The sequence below is a fragment of the Pristiophorus japonicus genome, chromosome 1 (genome assembly GCF_044704955.1).
Source record: "Pristiophorus japonicus isolate sPriJap1 chromosome 1, sPriJap1.hap1, whole genome shotgun sequence".
Classification (NCBI taxonomy): Eukaryota; Metazoa; Chordata; class Chondrichthyes; family Pristiophoridae; genus Pristiophorus; species Pristiophorus japonicus.
Window position 1 is genome coordinate 117,751,180 of NC_091977.1, and position 17,521 is coordinate 117,768,700.

The 17,521-nt window shown below is 45.1% G+C and overlaps 1 protein-coding gene across 2 annotated transcripts in view; it reads right to left on the reverse strand.

Annotated features, from left to right (window-relative positions):
- Nucleotides 1–17,521, reverse strand: part of vps13a (vacuolar protein sorting 13 homolog A) — a 645,125-nt gene that overhangs the window by 183,622 nt on the left and 443,982 nt on the right. For both annotated transcript variants that reach the window (XM_070882697.1, XM_070882688.1), the window contains exon 53: nucleotides 13,377–13,512. In XM_070882697.1, the coding sequence (XP_070738798.1) occupies nucleotides 13,377–13,512 (136 nt within the window). The remainder of the gene's footprint in view (nucleotides 1–13,376; nucleotides 13,513–17,521) is intronic.

Genomic DNA, 17,521 nt, shown 5'->3' on the forward strand with positions numbered 1-17,521 from the left:
TCGATAATGAGGTCTCTGCATACCTAATCCTCCTTCTCCCTCAATCTCTTATGACTTAGAAGCTGCAGATGATGTAAGGACACACTTCTTACTTTCTCTTCTCCCCTCATCACAACCCAACCCTTGCCCCTTTTCCATTTCAGATATCTAAGAACCAGAGCTTCCCCATCAATGGAGGAAGAGGAAGACAACAGTGAAGATCAAGAGACACCATCACTCGATTTTGCATTTGCAGCCACCAGCTCAGAGACTGACATTGCGTGTATTTTAATAACTCGCCAGGTTGCACACTAATTCTGCTGCAGAGGACTCAGATATGGACTATGATGGGCCAGGCTATAGAAGAAGGCTGATGGGTGTACATAACCAAATGCTTTGTGCACTGGAAAGCCTACCAGAAAGCCAGCGCACAATGTCAAAGAGCATGGAGGAGACCCACCAATTTGGCAGAGACTTGTACGCAGAACTTGGAGCCCATCCTTTCCAACATGGAACAAGTGGTCACCTCCATCAGCACACCTCCAGAACCTACCATGATGCAGCGTCTGATGGCCGATATCACAACTTCCATTGCATCATAAACAGCTTTCATCAAAGGTTGGAGTGCTGCCATGGAAGTTAACAGTGCTGCTCTGAAAGTTCAGACTGCTTTCATCATGGCTCTGGATATCACTGTTCAAAGGGGCTTACAGGACATCACAGCAGTCCATCAATCTGTTCTCCAACCGATCAGTAGTGTTGCTGAGGCACCGCCCTTGAGAGTGGCAGTGGTTCCCTGAAGCACAAGCCTGATTTCCTCTCCCAGGATGACAACATTGGTGCTCCCATCCCTGCCACTCCGCCAGTGCCCTTGATGTTGTCCGCCAGCCAGCCAGCCTTGACTGCTGCAGCCAAGACTAAACTGGTGAAGTCTGAAGACAGGCCTTCTAGAGCCAGAGCTGCTCAAGCTTGCCCTCCACGGCTATCTGCAGTCTCCTCAACTCATGTTGCAGCCACTGAGGGAGCACTTTGTAGGAGCATGAGGCGAGGCAAAGGCACATGGAAGACAGGCACTAAGGGAATGCACAAGGGTGATTAATTTACTTACCTATGCACTGGCCTAAAAATTGGGTAAGGTCTGAAAACGGGCGGCAGCATCACCCAGTGATATTTGCCTGCAGCCGTTCAAAGTGATGCAGGCAAATAGCGCTGCTGTTTGCTTTAGTGCTTAACGGGCAGGAAGGGTGGAGGGGGGGAGGGGGGGCGGAAGTAATATTGGGTACAGTCTACTGGCCAGTAAAGTTTGGTCTAAGCTCTCTACACTACTTAAATGGGAGGTGCTTTGTTGCAGAAGCAATTCAATATCATTTCAAACGAAGCCATGGCCCAACAGCTGAGGGAAAGGGTTAGACAATTTTATGATGTGGCACTGGATGCCTTGGTCCAGGGGTCCAAATATGCTATGAGTTCCTCTACCTGCAGGGTGGCAGGAGGCTTTCAAGGATGACCACAGAAGGATCTTCGAAGAGTCGCGTAAACCGTCACTGCGACAAGCGTTGTCCCCAGAACTTGGATCCAATGTCGCAAAAAGTTTAATGACCTCACACGAGCGAATAAGGTGAGTGAATGCATCATCAAATGCCACGTCCTATCATCTGTAGCATAAGCATCACACACTGCTCAATGCATCACATCCCATCACTCACCTACCAACAATCTCTAGCTATCACCACTCATACCACATAATCATAGTTTCACTTCACTCTCACACACCTTACCACTGCTAAAACACTCACACCCACGTCTCACACCTTGCACACACTGCCAACTATTCAACCATGGCACGGACATCACCCAAACACACTGCACCACACTCACTTCCCTTACTTTTAGAGGCCAAGGTGGCACACAACCAATGGAAGTACCAGCAGATGGATGGAAGGCAAGCAAGAACCGAGAACCTGATGGACCTGGAGGAAGCGGTGCTGGCAATAATTGGGCGGGGTAGTGAGTGAGTCTGTGTGTGGAATGGTATGCTGGTACATAATTCTTTTTCTCACATCCCACTTCCCTATATCCTACAATCTCTTCTCATTTACAAGCTGCTGATGGTGTGTGCATGGATATCTTGCTTCCCCCACCACAACTTGACTCGTGCATTTCTCCTTTCAGAGGCCCGAGAACTGCCAGCAGCCCAGTCTTTCTCTGAAGTTATGGAGGTGAATGATGGAGAAGAAAACACATAAACTCTGCAATTTATACTCGTGGAAACCAGCTCAGAAAATGGGACTCTGCATACTTTACAGGGTAGTATAGAAGCAGGATCTGCACTTGGTGAATCACCAGGATGAGTGAGAAGGAGTAGCTCGGATGCCAGCTCCCCAGAGGACGAGTTCGCGCATGAGCTCTGCTCCACAGGACTCACAATGAACTCGATGGGATAGCCTTCAGAAGAAGGGTGATGGGCATGCACACATAAATTCTTGGTGCAATGGCAAGCCGGCCAGAGAGCCTCTTGTCAGTATCAAGGAGCACGGAGGATTCAGGCTCCAACATTGCACAGAGCTTTGCGCAAAGCTTGGAGCCTAAATGATGGGCAACTCCTTGAGCAAACCTGCGGACCCAAATATGATGCTGGGTGTGATGGAAGATCTTGCAGTCCATTGCAGCACAGGTAGAAGCGATCCAACGTCCCAGTACTGCAGTGAAAGCTCAGATTTCTCTCCTGCACTCTCAGCTTGCTGCTATGCTAGCTCAGTCTCCTGCCATCACAGCCAAGTTTACGAGTGTCGAAAGAGGCTTTCAGCGTGTCACAGCAGTCTAGGAATCTGTGCTCCAACGGATGGCTAAGAATGCTGAGATGCCACCTCCGGGAGTGGCTGTGGCTCCGTTCAGCAAGAACCTGCTGTCTTCTCTCGGGAGGACAGCATTCCTACTCCCATCACTGCCACTCCACCAGTGCCCTTGCTGCTGTCTGTCATCCAGCCAGCCCAGACTGCTGTCACCCATGCCAAGGTGATACAGTCTACAGCCCTGCCTTCTAGGTCCAGAGCTGCTCAAGGTCATCCTGCAATGCCATCTGTAGTTTCCCCCCCTACTGAAAAGTCAACTGACTTCTACAAGCCATGCTGCAGCCACTGGGAGCACTTTGTTGGAGCACTAGAGTAGGAAAAGGCAAACGAAAGACAGAAACTAAGGGAATGCACAAGAGTGATTAGTTTACTTTGTTCTTCTATTTTGAATTTGCTAACATTTATAAATTATGTTTGGAATGTGTTTTGTGGTGGCTCTCAGCTTTGTGCCCAGGAGGATGCTGGGATGTTCTGCGACAGAGGGATGGTATGATGAGAAAGTGGTGAGCAATGGGGATCTAGGGTTTCATTCACTGGAATTGGAGTCTGATGAAGTATTCATGTACAGCCTGTCGGGAATGTAGATGTGCTGCCTGTCTCCTCCCTTCCTCCTCCACCTCCTGAGGTGGTCCCAGAACCCGTGGTGGGAAGGGCTGCACGGTCATGATGGCCAATTTGTGGAGCATGCAGCAGACGACTACAAAATGGGACACCCGCTCCAGTGGGTACTGGAGGGCTCCTCCCGAGCAGTCAAGGCAGTGGAACCATTGCTTGAACATCCCAATGGTCTGCTCGATAATGTTCCTCATGGCAGCATGGCTGTTATGCTAAGAGTGTTGGCCATGTGTGGTGGTGTTGCAGAGGGGAGTTATCAGCCAGGTGTAGAGCAGATAGCACTTGTCTCCGAATAACCACCCTCGAGTTTTACAAGATGGCTTGAAGATTGCTGGCACACTGGACTGGCCAGACTAGCGGATAGAGGAAAGGCAAGGAGTGTGGGACTGTTGGCAAATAGGGAGGTGTGGTTGAAGTTACTCGGTGTCAGCCATAGTTCAGTTGATAGCACACTCATCTCCAAGTCAGAAGGTTGGGTTCAAGTCCCACTCCAGAGATTTTCCTCCATAACTGACCAGCACATTGTCCTCTTTCAGACAACTCAAAAAAAAAACACCAGAAAATGCACATTCCAATCCAAAGATATAAATTAAATCATGACATTATGGCTGCGAAATTCAAAGGTTTAGCACCAGCTACGAGTGCCGGCTGTTGGCGCGGCAACCCCGCTCCCCAGGTCGGACACTTTTTCCTGCAGATTATGCAGCTTGTGCCCCTTACCTTTAATTCAGGTAAGAGCTCCTCCTACACAGCAGCGCTACGTGGCCTTGTGCGCCCTGCTACCGCCCCAGAAAGGAAGTGGAGAGCTTGATTTATCGCTCCATCCCTTTCGGGGGCGGTAACCCCAATTTCTCATGAGAGGCGATACTTCTGCGCCTGGTGTAAAGTCTCGCACCTTGCGAGTGGTACTGCCCCCGTGAAGACTGGAAAAAGGTGGGAAGTGATGTTCCACAAGATTCAGTGGTAGGACCACTGTCGTTCACCATTTAAATAAACAATTCGGACTTGGCAATCAGAAGTACAATTTCAAAATTTGAAACCATGTCAAATTGCGGGGTATAATTTATATGGGAGGACTGTGATAACATACTGGAAGACATTAATAAACTTGCAGAAGAATGACTGTGTAATTGGCAAATAAACTTCAATATAAACAAGTGTGAGGTGGTACATTTTGGTAGGAAGAATAACGGGCCATATATTCCTTGGAAAATAAGTGTCTAAATAGGGTAGAGGAGCAGAGGGATCTGAGGGCGCAGATACACAAATCACTAAAAGTAGTAACACAGGTTAATAAAGGCATTAAAAAAGACAAACACAATATTGGGTTCATTTCTTGAGGGATAGAATTGAAAAGCAAACGGTTATGTTAAACTTGCATAGAACCTTCCCAAGATCACACTTGGAGTATTGTGAACATTTCTGGTCTCCATATTATAAAAAAGATATGGAAGCACTCATGAAGGTGCAAAAAAGATTTACTAGGATGATACCAGAACTGAGAGGTTATACCTATCATGAAAGATTGAACAGGCTGGGGAAGAGAGAAGAGAAGACGGAGGAGTAACCTGATTGAGGTCTTTAAGATTCTGAAAGGATTTGATAGGGTAGACGTAGATAAAATAATTCCACTTGCGGGGGAGATCAGAGGTAGGGGTCGTAAACATAAGATAGTCATTAATAAATCTAACAGGGAATTCAGAATAAACTTTTTTTCCTAGAATGGTTCAAAAGTTGAATATTTATGGACTGCTATCCCTTTCTGTTGATGAGTGCATTCTAGTTTATACTACAGCCATGATGACTACATGGATTCCATCTATAACACTGTGGATTCTTGAGAAACCTGCCAGCTGTTTAAAGTTCTGTTACTTCTCAGTAAGTGTCTCCTTTTCACTGGGAAAGTGATAAACGTCTTTGCCATTAGTCATTCACTTTATACAGAAGTGAACTGGAAACTGACTTATCTGGTAGAATACTGCAGTGGTCTGGAAGAATACTGTTGCACTAAAGCTTAATACTGTTGTAGCCTACACAGCTTTGGGAAGAACCATCAATGCCATTCAGTTTGTCTGGGAGTCAGTTGCAGTGAAAAGCCTCTCATTCACTGCCTCTACAGTGAAGCAGAGGCTGCAAAGGTGAGTCTCCTGTGACATACCTAGGTAGGAGTAGCATGATCTGTAAAAGGTGGATCCATCAGACATACCACCCGAGGCATTTTTGGACCTGAAGAAAATTGGTCTTCCATCTAACTCATGCAGCTCTACGAAAATAGTCAAAGCGATTCTCATCCTTCCAACTTGTACCACAAATGTGTCAGTTACAAATGTGCAATTTTATATCCACAGAACACTCCAGCATGTCTACTAATTAAGTTGCCTGAATGATATTGATGCTTGTTTAAATCACCACTTCCTTAATGGTTTGTTTCTGGTCCACTCCAGTTCTCTCTCCTCTTCTAAAGCTCCTGACTCCTGTTGGAGCATGATTTCAGGGCATTGGCTGCCATGCAGTACCTCACTCGAGCAGCTATTCTTCATGTATGAGCTTAGATAAGTTTTGGCAGGCTATCTGGCCACGTAGTGCATCCATATCAAATCCGACCATCCTCTAGCACACTTCCCAGTAGAGATAGTAATAAGGAGTGGCAACCCTGTTTTCATCCCTTGCCACTCCCCAATCTCCTCTAATTCAGGGACACTGAGGTAGTTTGTATCAGCAAGATCTTCTCAGATTGGCTTTGGAGAGGTTACAGAAGAGATTTACTGGAATTGTTCCAGGGATGAGGGAATACAGTTATGTGGATAGACTGGAGAAGCTGGGGGTTGTTCTCCTTGGAGTAGAAAATTAGAGTGGAGCTTTAATAGCAGCATTTAAAATAATGAAGGATTTAGATAGAGTAAATAAAGAGAAACTGTTTCCAATGGCTGAAGGGTCGATAACCAGAGGGTACAGATTTAAAGTGATTGGAGAGAACCAGAGGTGCCATGAGAGAACTTTTTTAACGCAACGAGTGGTTAGGATTTGGAAAGCATTGCCTGCTAGGGTGGTGGAAACACATTCAACAGTAACCTTCAAAATGGAATTGGATAAATGCTTGGAGAAAAAATTGCATGGATAGCGGGAGAAAGCGGGGGAGTGGGACTAACTGGATTGCTCTTTGAAAAAGCCGGCTTAGACTCAATGGACCGAATGGCTTCCTTCTGTGCTGTACTATTCAGTGATTCTATGAGCAGCAACTGCCAATATTTCAGGAAAGTACTGCTGAGCAAAATGAAGCAAATTTTTAGCGAAAAAAAGACATAAGTACCAGGGAGCATGCTATTTTAGATCTGGTAATGTGTAATGAGATAGGATTAATTAATGATCTTATAGTAAAGGATCCTCTAGGGAAGAGTGATCATAGCATGTTAGAATTTCAAATTCAGTTTGAGAAACCTGGGTCTCAAACTAGTGTCCTGAATTTAAATAAAGGCAATTACAAAGGTATGAAGACAGAGTTGGCTAAAGTTGGCTGGGAAAATAGATTAGAGGATAAGACGGTTGAAAAGCAGTGGCAGCCATTTAAGGAGATATTTCATAACTATCAGCAAAGGTATATTCGAGTGAGAAAGACTAAGAGAAGGATGAACCATCCGTGGCTAACTAAGGAAGTTAAGGATAGTATCAAATTGAAAACAAAGGCATACAATGTTGCGAAGATTAGTGGTAGGCCAGAGGATTGGGAATTTTTTAGAAACAAAGGACGATTAAAAAAATAATAGAGAGAAGATAGATTATGAGAGTAAACTAGCAAGAAATATAAAAACAGACAGTAAGAGCTTCTACAGGTATATAAAAAGGAAGAGAGTAGCTAAAGTAAACAGTGATTTCTTAGAGGATGAGACTGGGGAATTAATCGTGGGAAACAGACAAATGGCAGAAACTTTGAACAAATATTTTCTATCGGCCTTCAGTGGCACACATTAAAAACATCCCAATAATAATAAATAATCAAGGGGTATAGGGAGGGGGGAACGTAAAACAATCACGATCACTAGAGAAAAAGTACCAGGCAAACTAATGGGACTAAAGGTGGACAAGTCTCCTGGACCTGATGGCCTGCATCCTAGGGTCTTAAAAGAATTGGCTGCAGAGATAGCGGATGCATTGGTTGTAATCTACCAAAATTTCCTGGATTCTAGAGAGGTCCCAACGGACTGGAAAACTGCAAATGTAATGCCCCTATTCAAGAAAGGAGGGAGACAGAAAGCACAAAACTATAGACCAGTTAGCCTAACATCTGTCATTGCAAAAATGCTAGAGTCCATTATTAAGGACGTAGTAGCAGGACATTTAGAAAATCATAATACAATCAATCAGAGTCAGCGCGGTTTTATGAAAGGGAAATCATGTTTAACAAATTTGTTAGAGTTCTTTGAGGATGTAATGAGCAGGGTGGATAAAGGGAAACCAGTAGATGTCGTGTATTTGGATTTCCAGAAGGCATTTGATAAGGTGTCACATAAGAGGTTACTGCACAAGATAAGAGCTCATGGGGTTGGGGGTAATATTTTAGCATGGATAGCGGATTGGCTAACGAACAGAAAACAGTGTCAGGATAAATGGGTCATTTTCAGGTTGGCAAGAGCGGGGTACTCTTATGAAGAAAGATTAAGCAGGTTGGGCCTATACTCATTGGAGTTTAGAAGAATGAGAGGTGATCTTATTGAAACATAAGGTTCTGAGGGGGCTGGACAGGGTAGATGCAGAGAGGTTGTTTCCCCTCGTGGGGGTATCTGGAACTAGGGGGACATAGTTTCAAAATAAGGGGTCGCACTTTTAAAACGGAGATGAATAGGAATTTCTTCTCTCAGAGGATCGCGAATCTTTAGAATTCTCTACCCCAGAGAGCTGTTGAGGTTGAGTCCTTGAATGTATTTAAGGTAGAGATAGACAGATTTTTGAACGATAGGGAAGTCAAGAGTTATGGGGAAGAAAGTGGAGTTGAGGCTAAGATCAGATCAGCCATGATCTTAATGAATGGCAGAGTAGGCTTGAGGGGCCACATGTCCTACTCCTGCTCCTATTTCTTATGTAACAGAAATAAACAGGAACACTGAAGGAGGCCTGGGCAGTGAAGCAGACATGTATCTATTGGTGAGGCCACACCTGGAGTATTGTGTACAGTTTTGATCTCCTAACTTGAGGAAGGACATTCTTGCTATTGAGGGAGTGCAGCGAAGATTCACCAGACTGATTCCCGGGATGGTGGGGCTGACCTATCAAGAAAGACTGGATCAACTGGGCTTGTATTCACTGGAGTTCAGAAGAATGAGAGGGGACCTCATAGAAACGTTTAAAATTCTGATGGGGTTAGACAGGTTAGATGCAGGAAGAATGTTCCCAATGTTGGGGAAGTCCAGAACCAGGGGTCACAGTCTAAGGATAAGGGGTAAGCCATTTAGGACCGAGATGAGGAGAAACTTCTTCACCCAGAGTGGTGAACCTGTGGAATTCTCTACCACAGAAAGTAGTTGAGGCCAATTCACTAAATATATTCAAAAGGGAGTTAGATGAAGTCCTTACTACTCGGGGGATCAAGGGGTATGGCGAGAAAGCAGGAAGGGGGTACTGAAGTTTCATGTTCAGCCATGAACTCATTGAATGGCGGTGCAGGCTAGAAGGGCTGAATGGCCTGCTCCTGCACCTATTTTCTATGTTTCTATGTTTCTATATGGGCAAGTTATGTAGTAGGGCAGAGCCTCTCCCAAAGTTGTGAAATACAGTGTGGAACTTCCTTTAATAATTTTACTATTTAAATATGAGATGCACTTGCATGTTCCTCTGCCTCCACTCTGCCCCAAAAATCAAAACTTGCAAAATCTGATGTTACAAAACAGGAATACGATGTGATATGCTATTTTTACGACCAAAGTGTACCACCTGTAGTGGAGCACTTGTAAAATTGAGGCTATCGTGCTTAAGGTTGGATTTCGGACCCATCATACTACCAGAGCTAGTAAAGACAGTACCATTACCTCTAATTACCCTACAATAAAAATATATAGTCCTCCTACATAGAATCCGTTTGTGCAGACTTTCTTTCTCCAGACCAGTCTTCCCTAGAATGCAGGGACATTTACTGGAATCCACATGCCATTAAAGCACCACACATCAACCCGGATGCATACAAACACAGTACCAGGACACCACTAACAGAGGTTTTCAAGATTATGAACAGCCTGACGGTCAATTGTTTACAATTATTGGGCCCACGTTTGCCTCCATATGGTGCGCCGACTTTTTAGAACAGAAACGGCACCTATTATTTACCTTGGTATTCTCCCCTCTGTCCGGTCGATCCAGGCCCTTGGCGCAGCGCAGCAGAATGCGTGGAGGGCAGAGCCAGGTCCCGCCGCTGAAAACAGGGCCGGGACCTCTGCACATGCGCATTAGAGTGTGCGTGCATGTGCAGTAGCTCCTCGCAGCCCGAATCTGTGTAGGCTGCGTGGGAGGGGCCCAAAGAACACCACCCCAGCCCTGGCTGAATGGGCTCATCGGGCATTGAAGATCGGGACTCGAGCTTCCCACCCCCTCCCTCCCTCCAGTTCAGCCTCCCTCCCTCCCTCCTTCCTGTTCAGCCTCCCTCCCATTCAGCCTCAACCACCGCCCCCCCTCCCGTTCAGCCCTACCCCCTCCTCTCTCCTGCCCCTCGTCGGCATCTCGCTGGGGGTGGGCCCCGCCCGAAGTGTTGTCATCGTCAGCCCGGCCTCCTCTTTGTCGTAATTGTTGGGGCCCGTTCAGCCTCCTCCCTCTCCCCCTGCCCCTCCTCTCTCCTCCCCCCCTCACCCTCCTCTCTACCCCCCCCACCCTCCTCTCTCCTCTTCCCCCCCCCCCACCTCCTCTCTCCTCTCCTCTCCCCCCCCGCCCATCCTCCCTCCCTCCCTCCCTCCTCCCTGTCAGAAACACAGAGACACTGACAGAGACAGAGAGAGAGACACTGGAGGGTCCCGTCCCAGTATGCTGTTGGAGGGCTCCTGGTGCTGCAGTAGGTGAGCAGAAACTTAATTTTTTATTTATTGATTGATTTTTTAAAAAAAGTTAAATTTTTTTGATTGATTTATTGGTTGATTTATTGATTTATTTATCATTTATTATTGATGGTAGTTCTTTATTTGTAAAAGTGAAGTGTTTAATGTTTGCAAATCCCCCTTCCGCCCCCCCCCTCCCATCTCTCATTCCTACACCTGATTTATAAGTGTAGGCAAGGTTTTTCTGAGCGTACAAAAATCTACACTTACTCTATGCTAAGTTAGTTTGGAGTAAGTTTTCACTGCCTAAACTTGCAAAACAGGTGTAAGTGGCTGGACACGCCCCCTTTTGAAAAAAAAATCTGTTTTATAATGAAACTATTCTAACTCACTAGAACTGGAGCAAACTAAATGCCGAGAATTGCAATTTCTAAGATGCTCTATTCTAAACTAGTTGCTCCAAAAAATAGGAGCAACTCAGGCTGAAACTTGAGCCCAAAATTACTGGTTGGTGAATCAATAAAAAATAGGGTTATCACTAGAACATGAAAGCAGAAATTAAAATAATTTATTTCATAGTTATTAGAACATGGAATGCTTTACAAGTGACTATTGAGACAACCACAATACATTGTTTAAAAGGATTAGGATAAGTATTTGTAAAAGATGAATATAAAAGGATACGAGAAAAGATTGGAAAGTGGGATTTCTGGGCCCAAGTTTCGGCCTCAGTTGCTCCTGATTTTTTGGAGCAACTGGTGTAGAACGGAGTATCTTAGAAATTCAAATTCTCGGCATTTAGTTTGCTCCAGTTCTAGTCAGTTGGAACAGTTTCACTTTGGAACAGAATTTTTTTTTCAAAAGGGGGCGTGTCCGGCCACTTACGCCTGTTTTCAAAGTTTCGTCAGTGAAAACTTACTCCAAACTAACTTAGAATGGAGTACGTGAAGATTTTTGTACGCTCGAAAAAACCTTGTCTACACTTTAGAAAATCAGGCGTAGGTTACAAATTAGGCGTAGGGAACGAGGTGGGGGGGGAGGGGGGGGGGAAGGGAAGTCATTAAATTCTACAATCAATCCTTAGTTATACTTATACAAATATTATACAAATAAATCCAACCTGAATAAAAATTTATAAGCAAAGAAAAGATTAAATAAACCATGTTCCTACCTGTGTGAAACAGCAGCAGCCTTCGAGCTGCTGTGCTTCAGGCAGGCCTTTCATGTTGGAGACAGGCAGGGGTGTGGCGTCAGTGTCTCGACGGCAGCCCCAACAGCGGCAGCAAGCAGCCTTCGAGCTGAGCTGCTGTGCTGCAGGCAGGCCTTCATTCTGTTAGTGGCTGGCCGGCAGCTGAAGGATCAATACCGGACGCATGCAGCTTTTCAAGAGAGCTGAGGCCATTCGGCCATGGGATAGGAGTGGCGTCAGTGGCTGGCCGGCAGCCGAAGGATCAACACCGGACGCACGCAGCTTTTCAAGGGGGTTAAGACCATTCGGCCACGCTTAAGGGGCGGCATCAGTGGCTCGACGGCAGCCGAGTCCTTTTAAAAATGGCCAAGTGCCAATGTTTGTTTGACACTGCGCATGCGCGCACGCTCCAACGCGCACATGCAGGGTTGCCGGCACCACGTTGGTTCATTTAAATTAGACCCGTTCCCCACTACTTACAGAATCGGCGCGAGTGTTTGGCTCCGCCCCCCCGCTGTGAAGCTGAGCTCAAGCTCCGAAGAGCCGGAGAATATCGAAGTTTTTTTCGAGCGCACTTTTAGGCGCGAAGAACAGGCATCCAGCTCGGAGGTGCGCTGTTTTCAGCGCGGGCCGAAACTTGAGGCCATAGTAACTAGCTTCAATTGAAGAGCAGACACAATGGGAAAATAGTTGCCTTCTGTGCTGTGGTTTCTGGCATCTAGTTCACAGACCCCTCTTCTGTTAGTATTCATTTGTACCTGGCTCTGTAATTTTATGCAATAGTGTTGATGCCTAGTGTGCTGACTGAGTACGCTCAATTTAAACTTAGCATTGTATGTACTTTCTCTCCTTCCACAGAGCTTGCAATGCTGGAATAGGAGCCCGCAATGTTGGAATAGGAAATGCTTAGGTACACAAGTATTTTCCTCTTACTCTACAATCCTGGAGAGATATAATGGTGGAACTATTCAGATGCAAATCAGAGGTGAAATCAGCTGGAGGCCTGATACAACAAAATGGTTTACATCTGAAATGGTAACTCATCTGTTTTCGCTACAGCTGCTGGCTGACCCGATGAGTGTTTCCATCATCTGCAGCTTTTTGCTTTCTGCTGCAGGTCTAGTACCTTCAAATGGCTGAATTCCTGAAAATTTGGCCCTAATCTCTTAAAGGGCTGCTTACATGACATTTCCTGATGCTCCCTCCCATGGCAAGCATATAACAAGGCGCCCAATAATGGGCAGGAGCTCATCCCACTACGTCAATGAAGGTGACCACACAAAATAAGATGTTGCTAACGCACTAATGGTCATGTGATGCTACTAACGCACCTGACCGTAGACTCGATCAGAAAATCTAGCTTCTACTCTACATGACGACAAGAAAGTAAATTTTAACCAAAGAAATATTATAGCAATATTATTGTTTCAGTTACATTGGCTGATAAAAGTATGTACCTTGAATGTCACCTTGTACTTTGACTTTGCTTAACGTATACATGAAAAAATTATGGTAAAATCTTGAATAGGAAATGAGATGAAACCAAGATGAACCTACAATAACAGTAGATATATTGCCCAGAAACATTCCACCAGGCTTTTACATCAAAAACTTGAAATAGAACATGCACACAAATGTAAGAAGATAATTTAACAGTATGAAGCCAGAACCAAATTGGAAAAGAGACAGAACATGAAAGTGATACGTTAAAAAATTCTACGTGCTTACCTCTACTGTACTCAGCTTTCCTGCTATATCTTCACATGCACAATTCCAGTTCAGCACTCGCGATCCTGTTGGATCTTCCCAGGTATAGTAAGTTGCTTTACCTGGCTCCAGTTCATTCTCTTTTGCAGTTGAACTGCTGGTAACAAATTGTGACATTTGTAATAAAATGTCAAGAAGTCCTATGCAGAGCTTAAGTGTTCTCTCTAAACTACCCTCAGAGGGTTCTTCAAATATACTTTGACTTCTTGGGACTTTGCAGAGCACACATTTCAAAAATAAAATTCTTAAGAAACCTGCACTCGTATTCCAATTTGGTAAAGCAAGAACAAACAGAATGACTAATTCTGCTAACAAATTATCCATCACTCGTAGGGGACCACTCATTTAACTTCTAATAGGAAAAATTACAGGAACTGTGTTCCCTCGTGCAGTTATAGGCTGCGATATTAACCACCCAGTCACCAACGGGCGGGAGAGGATCGGGGGGGGGTTAGGTGATTCTATTGTAAGGGGAATAGACAGATGTTTCTGTGGCTGCAATCGAGACTCCAGGATGGTATGTTGCCTCCCTGGTGCAAGGGTCAAGGATGTCTCGGAGCAGTTGTAGGACATTTTCAAGGGGGAGGGTGAACAGCCAGTTGTCGTGGTGCATATAGGTACCAACATTATAGGTAAAACACGGGATGAGGTTCTACAAGCTGAATTTAGGGAGCTAGGAGTCAAATTAAAAAGTAGAACCTCAAAGGTAGTAATCTCAGTCTTGCTACCAGTGCCATGTGCTAGTCAGAGTAGGAATTGCAGGATAGCCAAGATGAATTCGTGGCTTGAGGAATGGTGCAAGAGGGAGAGATTCAAAATCCTGGGACATTGGTGCCGGTTCTGGGGGAGGTGGGATGAGTACAAACCGCACGGTCTGCACCCAGGCAGGACCAGAACCAATGTCCATGGGGGAATGTTTGCTAGTGCTGTTGGGGAGGGGTTAAACTAATATGACCGAGGGATTGGAAGCTATGCAGGAAGATAGAGAGAAGTAGAATGGGGGCAGAAGCAAAAGATAGAAAGAAAAGTAAAAATGGAGGACAGAGAAACCGAAGGGAAAAATCAAACAGGGCCACATTACAGCAAAATTCCAAAGGGGCCAAATGTGTTAAAAAGACAAGCTTGAAGGCTCTGTGCCTCAATACGAGGAGTATTCGTAATAAAGTGGACGAATTAACTGCGCAGGCAGCTATTAATGAATATGATATAATTGGCATTACGGAGACATGGCTCCAGGGTGACCAAGGCTGGGAACTCAAGGAGATGTGGAATCTGTATGGGTAGAGTTGCAGAATACCAAAGGGCAGAAAACACTAGTGGTAGTTGTGCATGTACAGACCACCAAATAGTAGTAGTGAGGTTGGGGACAGCATCAAACAAGAAATTAGGGATGCATGCAATAAGGATACAATCATGGGCGATTTTAATCTACATACAGATTGAGCTAACCAAGCTGGTAGCAATACGGTGGAGGAGGATTTCGTGGAGTGTATTAGGGATGTTTTCTAGATCAATATGTCGAGGAACCAACTAGAGGGCTGGCTATCCTAGACTGGGTGATGTGTAATGAGAAAGGACTAATTAGCAATCTTGTTGTGCGAGGCCCATTGGGGAAGAGTGACCATAATATGGTAGAATTCGTTATTAAGATGGAGAGTGACACAGTTAATTCAGAGACTAGGGTCCTGAACTTAGGGAAAGGTAACTTCGATGGTGCCTCAATGCGAGGAGTATTCGGAATAAGGTGGATAAATTAACTGCGCAGATAGCAGTTAACGGATACGATGTGATTGGCATCACGGAGACATGGCTCCAGGGGGACCAAGGCTGGGAACTCAACGTCCAAGGGTATTGAGCATTTAGGAAGAATAGACAGAAAGGAAAAGGAGGCGGGGTGGCATTGCTGGTTAAAGATGAAATCAATGCAATTGTAAGGAAGGATATTAGCCTGGATGATGTGGAATTGGTATGGGTGGAGCTGCGGAATACCAAAGGGCTGAAAATGCTAGTGGGTGTTGTGTATAGACCACCAAATAGTAGTAGTGAGGTTGGGGACAGCATCAAAGAAGAAATAAGGGATGCGTGCAATAAGGATACAGTAGTTATCATGGGCGATTTTAATCTACATATAGATTGGGCTGATCAAACTGGTAGCAATATGGTGGAGGAGGATTTCCTGGAGTGTATTAGGGATGGTTTTCTAGACCAATATGTCGAGGAACCAACCAGGGAGCTGGCCATCCTAGACTGGGTATTGTGTAATGAGAAGGGACTAATTAGCAATCTTGTTGTGCGAGGCCCCTTGGGGAAAAGTGACCATAATATGGTAGAATTCCTTATTAAGATGGAGAGTGACAGTTAATTCGGAAACGAGGGTCCTGAACGTAAGGAAAGGTAACTTCGATGGTATGAGGCGTGAATTGGCCAGAATAGACTGGCAAACGATACTAAAAGGGTTGACGGTGGATAAGCAATGGCAAACATTTAAAGGTCACATGGATGAATTTCAGCAAATGTACATCCCTGTCTGGTGTAAAAATGAAACTGGGAAGGTAGCTCAATCATGGCTAACAAAGGAAATTAAGGATAGTGTTAAAGCCAAGGAACAGGTATATAAATTGGCTAGAAAAAGTAACAAACCTGAGGGCTGGGAGAAATTTAGAATTCAACAGAGGAGGACTAAGGGTTTAATTAAGAGGGGGAAAATAGAGTACGAGTGAAAGCTTGCAGGGAATATAAAAACTGACTGCAAAAGCTTCTATAAATATGTGAAGAGAAAAAGATGAGGAAACACAAACGTATGTCCCTTGCAGTCAGATACAGGTGAAATTAATAATGGGGAACAAAGAAATGGCAGACCAATTGAACCAATACTTCACGAAGGAAGATACAAATAACCTTCCGAAGGTACTAAGGGACAGTGGGTCTAGTGAGAAGGAGGAACTGAAGGATATCCTTATTAGGCGGGAAATTGTGTTAGTGAAATTGATGGGATTGAAGGCTGATAAATTCCTGGGGCCTGATAGTTTGCATCCCAGAGTACTTAAGGAAGTGACCCTAGAAATAGTGGATGCATTGGTGATCAATTTCCAACAGTCTATCGACTTGGGATCAGTTCCTATGGATTGGAAGGTAGCTAATTTAACACCACTTCTTAAAAAGGGAGGGAGAGAGAAAGCGGGTAATTATAGACCGGTTGGATTGACATCAGTAGTGGGAAAAATGTTGGAATCGATCATGAAGGACGAAATAGCAGCGCATTTGGAAAGCGGTGACAGGATCGGATCAAGTCAGCATGGATTTATGAAAGGGAAATCATGCTTGATGAATCTTCTGGAATTTTTTGAGGATGTAACGAGCAGAGTGGACAAGGGAGAACCAGTGGATGTGGTGTATTTGGACTTTCAGAAGGCTTTTGACAAGGTACCGCACAAGAGATTGTTGTGCAAAGTCAAAGCACATGGTTTTGGGGGTAATATAATGACGTGGATAGGGAACTGGTTGGCAGACAGGAAGCAGAGGGTCAGGATAAACGGGTCCTTTTCAGAATGGCAGACAGTGACTAGTGGAGTGCCGCAGGGCTCAGTGCTGGGACCCCAGCTCTTTACAATTTACATTAACGATTTGGATGAAGGAATAGAGTGTAATATCTCCAAGTTTGCAGATGACACTAGACTGGGTGGCGGTGTGAGCTGTGAGGAGGGCGCTAAGCGGCTGCAGGGTGACTTGGACAGGTTAGGTGAGTGGGCAAATGCATGGCAGATGCAGTATAATGTGGATAAATGTGAGGTTATCCATTTTGGGGGCAAAAACACGAAGGCAGAATATTATCTGAATGGCGGCAGACTAGGAAAAGGGGAGGTGCAACGAGACCTGGATGTCATGGTTCATCAGCACTGAAAGTGGGCACGCAGGTACAGCAGGCGGTGAAGGCGGCAAATGGTATGTTGGCCTTCATAGCTGGGGATTTGAATATAGAAGCAGGAAGGTCTTACTGCAGTTGTACAAGCCCTTTGTGAGGCCTCACCTGGAATATTGTGTTCAATTTTGGTCTCCTAATCTGAGGAAGGATGTCCTTGCTATTGAGGGAGTGCAGCGAAGGTTCA